Here is a 13358-nt window from a genome sequence, read left to right on the forward strand (position 1 = left end):
TTATTATGCAATATATCATACATATAAACATACATATATATAGCAGTGTATATCATGAAATAAAAAGCAGCAATTCATACATTTTATGTGTGTGAGTGTTTTTTTTCTTCCCCCCGTTACTAACCGAGAAAACACTGGACAGCGCCCAGGGTTCTAACCCCCTTCGGAGGGGGTCTGTATTACTTGGAACACAGAAGTAACCCTGAGCAAACCAGCATGGTAACTGCGCCTGATCTTTGAGTGTATCATGTAGATGTACCTAGCATGAATACAGTACACAGTTCATGGAGCCACTTTATCCAGCCTTCTGGCTCTCAAAGAAGGACAAAATTTCGGCCCCCCAAGCGGTTTTATCCGGCCCGCAAAGTTCCATTGATTTAAATTTGTTTTAAAGTTCCATTGATTTAAATGGGCCTCCCCAACATTAACCGTAAAATCTGGCCCCCCAATGACCAGACTGTACGCTCATCGGCCCCCGGGTAATTTGAGTTTAAGACCCCTGCAGTAAGGCATGTTTGCCAAAAATCATAAATCACAAATGGCTTAGTTCTTTTTCAAATGCTTTAATATTTTTTGTATGTCCACAATAAAGAATATTTTACATACTCAATAGTAAATTATACATTTTCTTTCATGAAAGACCATTTTTTGGGTTCAATCAATAATTATTGTATTAAAATACTTTCTGATTTATTTGTTAGAAGGGTGACTGAGAATTCTGCAGAGCCCTGGTGATTTATGCACTAAAGTCAGTCTCATCATAAACAGGGTTGACAAAGTGCACTCCTTTTTGAGTCATTGAGATGGAGTTTGCACTCTCCCCATACAACTCTGGCTCAGAGGGCATGAGTGTGTTCTTGTCGAACATGGGGTTATCGAAGCCATGGTCAAGTGGGCTGTCCAGGTCACCCACCTCACTGCTCTTCCTCCAGCTTATGGAGGGCATGGCTGGCAGACTGGGAAGCGAAATGGTCCCACGGCGGTGTAGAAGCATCCCCACGCCCAGGAGGAATACCAGAACTCCAAGAACTCCAAACACCACCCCCACCACCAAACCTGCCCCCGCACCACCTGCATCGCCAGATGACAGCTCTACATCCGCCCCCTCGATGCCCAGATCGCCACTGTTAGAGCGGGCATCTGAGATGATGTCCTTGGCTGCTGCTTCCGCCAGCCGGCTGGTCTGCTCCCCATTCTCTTCCACCAGAAGCACTTGGATCTTTGGCTGTGACGTGCGGAGAACAAAACCCAACAGCCTCTGCTCTTCCCGCACCTTAGAGAGGCCAAGCCTGACGGAGCGATAGGTGGGCTTGTTCAGGATGAGGTGCTGCAGGCGCTGGCGGTACGACTCTAGATTGAAAGCCCCAGAGAACCGCAGGGAGACGATGGCACCACACACGTCGCAGCAGTGGCCCGCCGGGAGAAGGGGCCTCTGGCAGGCTAACTCAGGGCATGTGATGATGGCACAGATCCGCTCGTGATTGGCTGCATTCCCACACTCACAACCTGTCGCATCGTTGCAGCTAGGAGGCGTGACAACCGGCGAGGAGGAGCCGTGGAACTGCAGCTTGCCCGAGCGAGAGGTCAGGTACTGGGAGAAGGATGAGCCGCTGCTGAACTTCTGCCCCTGGATGGAGACGCTCCTCACAGGAACCGCCTGCTGGCTGGAGGAGACGTCCACCCGGAATGAGGAGGCAGGGCGGAAGACCACGTCATCCTGCAGGCATGGCACGCTCTCCTCATGCACGGAGAACAGGAACCGGCCAGCCTGGAGGTCGTCCCAGGTGGCTGCTGCCTTCCAGAGCTCTGGGTTGAACCATTTGAGGCTCTCAGAGTCCTCGAACCTAGCCGTCACTCCCCCTCCGCAGCCTGGGTCGCTGCCGTCGGACAACACAAAAGCGGCTCCTGAAGCCAGGATCAGTTCCCCGTCCACTGGCAGCCTCATCTCAAGCACCGAGTGAACAGTCTCCACATAGACAGACACTCTTCTCTCCGCTGCAAAGAACACTCTATCAGTCCCACATGGAACGGAGCCCTTATCCCAGTTTGTAGCATTTCCATAGTTGGTATCTGGGATCCACTGCTTGTAGAGAGCAGATGCAGGGCTGAGGAGACCGAGCCAGATGAGAGCAACTGCCTGGAAGGGCATCTTAACTGCTTGTGAGTGAGATGAGACGGCAAAGTGAACTTTGTCTTGGTGCAGTGGCATGACTGTCACATGAGAAGAAGGTTGCAGGTCATAGAAGTTGTTCATTGTCAGCCCTTACATTTGTAAAATATTGACTGCCTCCAAACAATCCCAGCAGCAAATGGATTAAACAAAATGATTACCATCTGGACATAATTGTGTATGTTACATCAATAATACTGCTCTGAAGGTATAAAGAAAATTTAGTGTAGGTCAAGAGTTAGTGAGCTTATGGCATCATACTGAAGGCCAATGGGAAAATATAAGACTTTTGGTAAGATATCATGTCGACAGTGGTTGTCTGTATAGAGGGTGTAGTTGTCTGTATAGAGTTCTGAGAACATTACTGGAATACACACTTTTTAAAAGCAAATAAAATGTCCAGATCTATCCAGAGCCATTGGAGCTGTTTAGGTAGTTCAGAACAGTCTGTTTACAGTAATAAACAGTTCCACACTACACAAAAAATATACCGTTCAAATACAGGTCACCCCAAGCACCGGTGAAAGATCATTTCATTTATTGTATGGATGTTTAATATATATACACTACCGTTCAAAAGTTTGGGGTCACTTAGAAATGTCCTTATTTTTCAAAGAAAAGCACTGTTTTTTTCAAAGAAGATGACATAAAATGAATTGGAAATACACTCTATACATTGTTGAAGTGGTAAATTACTATTCTACGTGGAAATGTCTGGTTTTTAATTAAATATCTACATAGGTGTATAGAGGCCGCCCAGTGTTTCCCACACATTGACGAGACTATGGCGCACCGCCATAGTCTAATTTCGGCCGCCATAGTCTCTGCGTGCACATGAAGTTTTTTTTTTTTTTTTTGCTCAGACGAAGTTCGTGTCGCTCTCATTGGGATTGCATGAGAGCACGAAGTTCGGCTGTCTGCCTGCGACTGTGCCGAAAACAAAACACTGTTGAGATATGTTAGTGTTTCCCCTACCATTGTATAAGGGGGTGCCCCGCCCCCCCAACGGCACCCCCCCTGAAAGGTCAAGTTAACTTTGCTCAATTTAATTTTCTATAAAGCGCCAGATCACAACGGAAGTCAGTTAAGGATACCTTTCCTATAGAACAGGTCTATACTCTATAGCTTGTTATTTTATTAAACACAATAAATAGCTTTGTGTTATTTATATTATTTGCACAACGGCATGTAATTTTTGTCACTAGATGATCGCGCGTTTACAATTGTCCTCTGCGGACTTCTGCCCCGATGCGCTCACGTTACTTTCTGTTTGAAGATAAGATAGCAGTTAGTAGTTACCGGCCATCTAAACCATCTAAAATGCATATGTTGCTCGCAATATATTTGGAAATACAGTCAAAAAGCTGTCCGATTTGAATGGGGGTATTTATTCATGTATATTTTGTCATCACTCGATCTTGAGAGATGTCTTCAAGTAACGTTAATGTTCCAAAGTGAAACATTCTAATGTGTGCACCCAGTTTCAGAAAGTTACTAGCCAGACTAGCGGTAGCTAGCTACTGAAAGAATGCCATGGATCCAGCAAAGCGTAGAGCTAAACGAATGTATGAATATGAACACCGGGCCTTCTTGCCTGAATTGGAGGAATTATTTGCGGGGCGAAATGGAAAACCCCTTTGCTTAATATGCAGACGTCACGGTCGCATTTTAAAGCCTTGAACTTGGATGCTAACATAGCCCAGGAGTTCCTAAAAGCAGAGCTGGGCAAGCACAAGGTACATTCTTTGATACATCAGTCAGACTCGGCTAAGTACTCTGAAACGGTCACGTTGGCATCGTATCAGGTGTCATGGAATATTGCTCGATCAAAAAAGTAATATAGTGAGGGAGAGTTTGAAAATTAAACAGAGGATATCTGACATTAACTATAATGAGCACCTTTAGACCATTATAGTCTTCAATATGTTTATTTTTGTGCCATATTTTAAATCTACATTTGTTAATTTCTCTTCCTAAAACAAAGGGAGGCAACTGCTGATACCAAGCTCTTCTCCAGGCATAGTCTGTTTCTCTGCTTTGTTTTGATCAGTCATTGCAGAGAAGGAGGCCTCACATTAATATGTGGAGGCAAAGTGTAGTAGCTGTTCCTAAGCTTTCTCTCCCGGGTCAGGGTGCTCTTGCTTCACACAAATCCCAAACAAAATCTCAGCAGATGTCTTCAATATGTTTATATTTGTGCCATATTTTAAATCTCAATTTGTTAATTTATCTTCCTAAAACCCACTAGAGGAGGACACTATTTAAAAGGTTATTTAAAAAAAAAAATCTTATGGGGGAGCATGCCCCCAGACCCCCCTAGTTTTGTTGGGTCACAGGAAAAATAATAGGTTTTATGTAGGGGCTTATCCCCCCCAAAAGTGGGAAGCTCCCACGAAATCAGGAATTTTAGGCCGAAAAAACATCCCCCTTCTCCCTTTGACATGTTGTCTCAAATGTTTACGCTCTTATGTTGTTTATCCTTCTTACGTTCACATCTCTGTTGAACATTCTCTTGTACTCTTATATTATTATATATATGTGTGTATAGGTGTGAGTGTGTCCCTGTCCGTGTGTGTGTGTGTGTGTGTGTCTCTCCCTGTGTATGTACTGTATATTCTTAATGCTATGGTTTATCAAAGGAGGTATTGCTCTGTCAGTTCCAACCCTAACCCTAACCCCCCCAAAGTGGTAAACCGGTAAACATGCGCCCACCGCGCGTCCCCCCCACCCCCGGACATGTGCGCCCCCCCCCCATAGTCTCCAAAATTTCTGTGGGAAACACTGAGGCCCATTTCCAGCAACTATCACTCCGGTGTTCTAATGGTACATTGCGTTTGCTAATCGCCTTAGAAGACTCATGGATGACTAGAAAACCCTTGAAAACCCTTGTGCAATTATGTTAGCTCAGCTGAAAACTGTTTTGCTGGTGAGAGAAGCCATAAAAATGGCCTTCATTTGAGCTAGTTGAGTATCTGGAGCATCACATTTGTGGGTTCGGTTATACTCTCAAAATGGCTCAAAAAAGATAACTTTCAGTCTCGCCAGTCTATTCTTGTTCTTAGAAATGAAGGCTATTCCATGCGAGAAATTGTGAAGAAACTGAACTTTTCCTACAACGGTGTGTACTACTCAGCAGAAACAGGCTCTAACCAGAGTAGAAAGAGAAGTGGGAGGCCCCGGTGCACAACTCAGCAAGAAGACAAGTATATTAGTGTCTAGTTTAAGAAATAGACGCCTCACAGGCCCTCAACTGGCAGCTTTTTAAATTGTACCCGCAAAATACCAGTGTCACCTTCTACAGTGAAGAGGCGACTCTGGGATGCTGGCCTTATAGGCAGAGTGGCAAAGAAAAAGCTATATCTGAGACTGGCCAATAAAAAGAAAAGATTAGTATGGGCAAAAGAACACAGACATTGGACAGAGGAAGATTGGAAAAAAGTGTTCCGGACGAATTTAAAGTTTGAGGTGTTTGGCTCATACAGAAGAACATTTGTGAGACGCAGAACAGGTGAAAAGATGCTGGAAGAGTGCCTGAAGCCATCTGTCAAACATGGTGGAGGTAATGTGATAGTCTGGGGCTGCTTTGGTGCTGGTGAAGTGGGAGATTTGTACAAGGTAAAAGGGATTTTAAATAGGGAAAGCTATCCATTTTGCATCGTCATGCCATACCCTGTGGACAGCGCTTGATTGGAGGCAATTTCCTCCCTCAACAGGACAATGACCCAAAGCGCACCTCCAAATTATGCAAGAACTATATAGGGAAGAAGCAGGCAGCTCGTATGCTGTCTGTAATGGAGGGGCCAGCGCAGTCACCAGATCTCAAAGCAAAGTTTGAAGAACAAAATTAATATTTCAAATAAAAATCATTATTTCCAACCTTGTCGATGTCTTGACTATATTTTCTATATTTTGCAACTCATTTGATAAATACAAGTGTGAGTTTTCATGGAAAACATGAAATTGTCTGGGTGACCCCAAACTTTTGAACGGTAGTGTATATATCCTTGAACCCTTAATTCCTTAACAATCCCTTGATGAATAAACCCAGAAATATACATGCTACACAACTCAAATAGCCTACTTGATAGGTTGAAACTTGAAACTATATAGAGTGAATGTAAGGGTCGTTTTGGAGTGAATGAAGAGCTTTGTACAGAGCCTAATTTACATTGACCTTTGATAAAGGTAATTATATAGATATTGTGTTTACATCCAATTCAAGGCCTTAAGAGATTACCTTAATTTCTTTATAAAAAGACTATGGCCCCGTGAAATAACATCACGGTTCATGGTTGCAACAGCAGGTGGCAGTAGGCTGTAGAATGATCTTGATCTCAATAATTCAAGGAACGCTGGGATTTTAACTGTGTTTACATACACGTCACCAGGAAGTTTCTTGCTTTCACTAGAAGAGAAATGTTAAGACAGGTAAGCACGAGCGTTCCGCTGTCTGAATGCGGTAGCCTAAGATGAAATCGTGATCTTCATATATGTTTTTGTCATGTTCTGGAATGTTTGTTCGGTTGGTTGCCTAAGATAGTTTAAAAAATCCAATAAATTAAACCAGCTCCACAACTTCAGCCTTGCGCTCCAGTTTCACAATTTTTCACAAGATTTAGTTACAAGCTACCGTCGTAGCCCCACTCGTGATTAGTGGAAAAGCTTTGCGGGTTTTATTATAACTCGTCCCGTTTTGGTGTAGAGACGCAAGGGTTAAGGAAGCACCTGCACACTGTTCTCGACTCACGTGTGAAATGTTTGTATCAAAAGGACTCGCTAGAGGGCGATGTGCCCCTTTTCCATGAAGATGAAAACGAGGTCAGTCAGCGGAAATCTAAAATCAAGTGAGTACTGTTTTCCCATTCTCTCATGCTCTTCCCATTCACACTTGCACCGTGGCACTCTTTGCTACACTCATATTTTTATATATACCATGACAATTTAGAATTTCAATTTTTTATCTGACAACATGAAACCTGTCTAAAACCTGTCACTCAGAGAGACAATCATTCTCTCTGTGTGTGTGTGTGTGTGTGTGTGTGCGTGTGTGCGCGTGTGTGTGTGTATATATACACTACCGTTCAAAAGTTTGGGGTCACCCAGACAATTTCATGTTTTCCACGAAAACTCACACTTGTATTTATCAAATGAGTTGCAAAATGAATAGAAAATATAGTCAAGTATAAAATAGGGGCTGTTGTTGAATCCCCAGAAAGGACTGTATTGCTGGTAATGATGAAATAGTGAGTGACAATCGCCACAGGTTGTCCGGTAAGAACAGTACAGAATGCCAATGTCCAATGATGAGAAAGGTTTATTGCCACAAAAGTGAAGACTTGATGGACAGGATGATATGGAATGAGAATCCGTGAATAACTGAATGAACCGTGTAATGACTGAGTTATCCGTGAAGACTTGTGAAACCGTGGTTTCTATGGAAATAATATATAACAAATATATACAAACATTAGCACTCAAATACAATAAATGAATCATTATGTACAACAAGAGTGAACATGAAATGGTGACAATATCCTGAATGAGAAGCGGTCCGACAGTGAATGCTCAATACAACAAATAATAAACAGGTATTTATCTAACTAATATTTACAAACTTAATAAGCTAAACATACATGTAATTACAGAACACTCACTGTCTTAAAGACGCACGGCAATGAAGAAAGTCTCTGAACTTAGCCCCCCAAAATCCTTGTTGCTCCTCTCTCCAGCTTCTGCTCCCACAAAATGGCCAGAGAGAGGGTCGGGCTTATATAGGGGGAGAGGGGCTGAGCGGCATGTCAGGACATGCCTCAGGGAAAGACTTGAAACATTCCACAGAGTTATGTAGGTTTCCTTGAAACTGTCCCTGTGGTGGCCAATAGACAGTGGTCAGTGGCACTCCACTGTTTACGACCCCCCCACAGAACCTAGGGATCAGCTGATAGGCTGACCTCTGCCTGGACCCCAGGTTCTGTGAGTGGCCCAAAACAGCAAGGTGCCTCAGATGATGGCTCCGGGGGAGGGAGCTGTTTTTACATCAAGACATCGACAAGGTTGGAAATAATGATTTTTATTTGAAATATTAATTTTGTTCTTCAAACTTTGCTTTTGTCAAAACTGGCTCCATTTGCAGCAATTACAGCATTGGAGACCTTTGGCATTCTAGCTTTTAATTTGTTGAGGTAATCTGTAGAAATTTCGGCCCATGCTTCCTGAAGACCTCCCACAAGTTTGATTGGCTTGATGGGCACTTCTTGCGTACCATACGGCCAAGCTGCTCCCACAACAGCTCAATGGGGTGGAGATCTGGTGAATTTGCTGGCCACTCCATTACAGACAGCATACGAGCTGCCTGCTTCTTCCCTATATAGTTCTTGCATAAATTGGAGGTGCGCTTTGGGTCATTGTCCTGTTGTAGGAGGAAATTGCCTCCAATCAAGCGCTGTCCACAGGGTATGGCATGGCGTTGCAAAATGGAGTGATGGCCTTCCCTATTTAAAATCCTTGTTACCTTGTACAAATCTCCAACTTTACCAGCACCAAAGCAACCCCATCACATTACCTCCACTATGCTTGACCGATGGCGTCAGGCACTCTTCCAGCATCTTCTTACCTGTTCTGCGCCTCACAAATGTTCTTCTGTATGATCCAAACACCTCAAACTTAAAATTTGTCCAGAAGACTTTTTTCCAATCTTCCTCTGTTCAATGTCTATGTTCTTTTGCCCATATCAATTTCTTTTTATTGTCCAGTCTCAGATATAGCTTTTTTCTTGGCATCCCAGAGTCGCCTCTTCACTGTAGAAGGTGACACTGGTGTTTTGCGGGTACAATTTAAAAAGCTGCCAGTTGAGGGCCTGTGAGGCGTCTATTTCTTAAACTAGACACTCTGATATACTTGTCTTCTTGCTGAGTTGTGCACCGGGGCCTCCCACTTCTCTTTCTACTCTGGTTAGAGCCCGTTTCAGCTGTTCTCTGAAGGGAGTAGTACGCACCGGTGTAGGAAAAGTTCAGTTTCTTCGCAATTTCTCACATGGAATAACTTTTCATTTCTAAGAACAAGAATAGACTGTCGAGTTTCACATGAAAGTTATCTTTTTCGAACCATTTTGAGAGTATAACCGAACCCACCAATTTGAAGCTCCAGATACTCAACTAGCTCAAATGAAGGCCAGTTTTATAGCTTCTCTCACCAGCAAAACAGTTTTCAGCTGTGCTGAAATATAATTGCACAAGGTTTTTTTAAGGGTTTTCTAGTCATCCATGAGTCTTCTAAGGCGATTAGCAAACACAATGTACCATTAGAACACCGGAGTGATAGTTGCTGGAAATGGGCCTCTATACACCTATCTAGATTTAAGCAATAAGCCCCAAGAGGCCGTGCTTTGCGCTGATTTTAGAACAGGTAAGGGGAGTTGTTAGGCACGACACGAAGCGGAGTGCCGTTAAACCCCCTTACCTGTTCTAAAATCAGCGCAAAGCACGGACTCGCAGGGCTTATTGCTTTTCTAAAACTGTTACTACAAATATTTGATATGGTTTCATAAATAAAGACAATTCAATTTAAGAAACAATAGTTTAATTATAAACCGCCATTCTTCCGCCACTAAAAATTATAGTTCCTAAATAAATCGTTGCCACGCAACCCTTGAAGCAACGCAACAGCCAGATGGAACACTGGGTATGAAATGCGCTATATGAATGCCTTGCCATTCGCTGCGCAGTAATATGGAATGTAATCAGGTCAAATTGTAAGGTAATGCTGGATTTTACAACGGCTTTTAGCCAATCACAATCAAGGATTTGAACAATCAGGTTTAGAAATGTAATTAAATACCAGATATTTCCACCTAGAATAGTCATTTACCACATTAACAATGTATAGAGTGTATTTCTGATTAATTTAATGTCATCTTCTTTGAAAAAACTGTGCTTTTCTTTGAAAATTAAGGACCCCAAACTTTTGAACGGTAGTGTAATATATATATATACACACACACACACACACACACACACACACACACACACACACACACACACACACAGTATAAATAAACTATACAAGTGTGTGTCACCCCTTAGCATCCTAAATGCCCTTGCATGTATGTGTTAACTAAATGTATTTCAGTGGTCTGATCTTTTTTCAACAAACTTTTTTATATTTTGTACATTGTAGCACGGAACAGGCAAAAGGTGCACTGTCTACACTATGACCCACTCTGTTTTGGAGCACTAAACACAAATAAAATACACTGTGTTCTGCAGTGTACTATAATGTCTTTTGTCAGAATGCTCTATGAAGTGCAGTGTATCACTAGCTGCAAAAGGCATCAGCCTAACAAAGATAGCAGTTTTGTCATTTATTTAAAAAAAACTGCAGTCGACAGCCATTCAGGCTTCATGAGTTTATCAGTAAATCATCACTGGATGATTCTAAGTTGTGTTCATCCCTCCCAATGTGCTCCTCATGACCACTAATGTGATTTATAGAAGGCCATACCACAAGTTTGTCTTTTTCCTTTTCATCCCCCCATCATTTGCATTCAACCATTGAACACCAAAAGGGCTACTTTAGTGTGTACTAATGATACAGGGTTGTAAATCAGTTTCTGAATTCAGTCTGAGAGGGAAATATAGGATGTTACAGAAGTGATTGGGCATTTATCCTATGTGTTATTATAAATATATGACTGCAAATTCCTTCTAATTCAGGCACCCCCTGGCATCTTTTTTTCACCTTTTCTTCCGCACCACGGCCATTTTGGTTTACCTTCTGTGTGAGCTCTTAAGCGGGAGCTTCATAGTGTGCATGGTAACCATCATCCTCCTCCTGTCATGTGACTTCTGGACGGTCAAGGTGAGTGTCAAGGGCACTTTCAGGGTAAAATGTGTTTTTAGCTAGAGTAAAGAGCTAGAGTAAAGCAAATGTGGTCCAGACAATTTTATGAAAATTGTTTCGTTTTATGTATCCGACATTTTTTTACACTGGGAGGGTACATTTGTTGTTAATGTGGAAAGGGATTACATTCATTTTGTCATGTAGTTTCTCTCAGGCTCTCTTTACCATCATCTCTTTCTTTGTTCCATGCTCAGAATGTGACTGGCCGGTTGTTGGTGGGCCTAAGATGGTGGAACCAGGTAGATGAGGATGGCAAGAGCCAGTGGGTGTTTGAAGCCAGAAAGGTACAATATAATGTTCTGTAGTAATAACGTTTGACCTCAAGGACCTGGCTCTGTCTCATGTGTAACTCAAGGTATCTGAAGTCCTAATTTATTATTCCTCTTTTTGCCACAAAGGTAGAGTAAACAGTTTATCATAGTTTCTTCTCCTAGAATGTACTAGGGTCCATTTTGAAATGTGCCATATTACTAGTCTCTTGAGGCTCTCCAAAGATTGAGCGAGTTAAACTTAAGAAAAAAGGACAATAAACAGCTTGTTTACAAGAGTATGGTAATTGCATCTGTATAAAGCCCCAATGTTTCTCTTATAGGAAACCAGTAGAAAGACCGTTTCAAATTCTGAATCAAGGATATTCTGGCTGGGTCTGATTGTGTGTCCAATCCTCTGGTTAATTTTTGTGTTCAGCACTGTCATCTCCTTCAGGATCAAGTGGTTGGTAAGCTTCCTTATTCCTTCCCATCAAAAATTATTTGAGACAAACCAGAGGACAGTAGTGTCAAAGTGAATCAAATAAGTGTGTATTGGTTAAAGGTCTTCTATTTTAACTCGGTTATACGGTTCTGACGGTTCTATTACTTTTTGTATACAGGGAGTCGTTATCATGGGTGTGGCCTTACAGTGGGCCAATTTATATGGCTATGTGCGCTGTAAAGTGGGCGGTGGCACCAATCTGAGGTCTATGGCCACAAATTATCTAGGCCTCCAACTCTTCAAACAGGTAACTCCTACTCTTCCTCAGGCCAGTCTTGCAAACTTTTTTTTATGCTAACAGCTACATCCTGCTCAAACTTAAATTCACATACCTCAGCTCTTCTCAACATAAGGCAAACCATCTTATTTCCACAGGCAATGAATAAAACAGAGGGACCATAGCTTGCCAGGTACTGGAAGTGACTCATAAAGGACGAGGAGGAACTTTGCCCTCGGATCTATTATGGTATTGCGTCACCGTGTTGGACAAGGGACAGTTTTTAGTTTGACACTCCTTTAAGTTAATATTATTGGTTACTTTTACAAGCCATTGTCAACAAACCATGTTTTTTTTATTTGATGTACAATCATTGTTTTAGATATTCACTCACTTGCTTCACCAAAGATTTGAATTAATTTTCTAACTTAGACACCAACTGGTTTGTCATTGTTCTATGTTCAGCCTTTTAATAAACCAGGAATGCTCCAACCAGTTATTTATGATTTTGACATGTGATGTGGCATACAATGAATAGCACTAAAAAGACAACCCAACTTCTTCCTGAAAAAAGATTGTAAAGACAATGCATGACTTCACTAACTTGGTTGAGAAAATATGGAGTGGCATGAGATAATCTGTAGAGTGTTTGTTTATTGTAGTGTTATCAACAAATGCACAGATATTAGATGGTTCACAAAATCCATCATAAGTCAAGTGTAAGTTCTCGGGACACTCACTGTGGGCTCTTGGGCCAGGCAATCATAAATCAGCTACGCTACGATTGTATTGTATAAAAGTACATTACAAAACGTCCCTTTTTAAACTAATGATTTATGATAATGTAGCACAAATATGTATACATTTAATGAGTATTATAATGTGTATATAAATCATTGTTTACATTTTCAGACAGAGTTTGCTATAAATCTATTTACCAGCCTTTGGGAAAATAACAGGATTTATTCCACTGTTGACTGTACATTACAACAATATGGCTATTCTGAAGGAACAGTGAGAAGAGGTCTCCCAGTACTCCCGGACATTGTTTAAATCTCAGTAGGTTGTCCCAGGTTTTGCATTCCTAAAACCTGGGACAACCTATTGATTCCTATTGAAAGGCTGTATAATATAAACGCATGCATGAAAATTCATGGAATAAATTACATGCATAGAATGCCTCTGAACAGTTTTTTCCCCCGTTACTTATGGTGCAATCTTAATGCATGTCAAGATTCCTTACACAACTTATATCCCTGGGTTATCCATTGTTTTACCATTTTTAGATGGAAATATTCCATCAATTCATCTAAAGAGACG

General features: G+C 41.9%; 2 protein-coding genes across 2 annotated transcripts; one reads left to right on the top strand and one right to left on the bottom strand.

The window, feature by feature from the left end:
• Nucleotides 1–736: 736 nt before the first annotated feature.
• amn (amnion associated transmembrane protein) lies at nucleotides 737–2254 on the bottom strand (the record flags this gene model as incomplete). The annotated part of the gene is made up of 1 exon (XM_080856590.1): nucleotides 737–2254. The coding sequence occupies one exon, from the start codon at nucleotides 2252–2254 to the stop codon at nucleotides 737–739; it is 1518 nt and encodes a 505-aa protein (XP_080712716.1).
• Nucleotides 2255–6586: 4332 nt separating this feature from the next.
• On the top strand, nucleotides 6587–12223 carry LOC308379115 (Golgi apparatus membrane protein TVP23 homolog B; the record flags this gene model as incomplete). Its single annotated transcript, XM_080856171.1, has 7 exons — nucleotides 6587–6598; nucleotides 6941–7014; nucleotides 10882–11026; nucleotides 11263–11352; nucleotides 11661–11786; nucleotides 11940–12068; nucleotides 12197–12223. The coding sequence occupies 7 exons, from the start codon at nucleotides 6587–6589 to the stop codon at nucleotides 12221–12223; spliced, it is 603 nt and encodes a 200-aa protein (XP_080712297.1).
• Between the last annotated feature and the right edge of the window lie 1135 nt (nucleotides 12224–13358).

The sequence above is a fragment of the Sprattus sprattus genome (genome assembly GCF_963457725.1).
Source record: "Sprattus sprattus genome assembly, chromosome: 18".
Taxonomy (NCBI): Eukaryota; Metazoa; Chordata; class Actinopteri; order Clupeiformes; family Clupeidae; genus Sprattus; species Sprattus sprattus.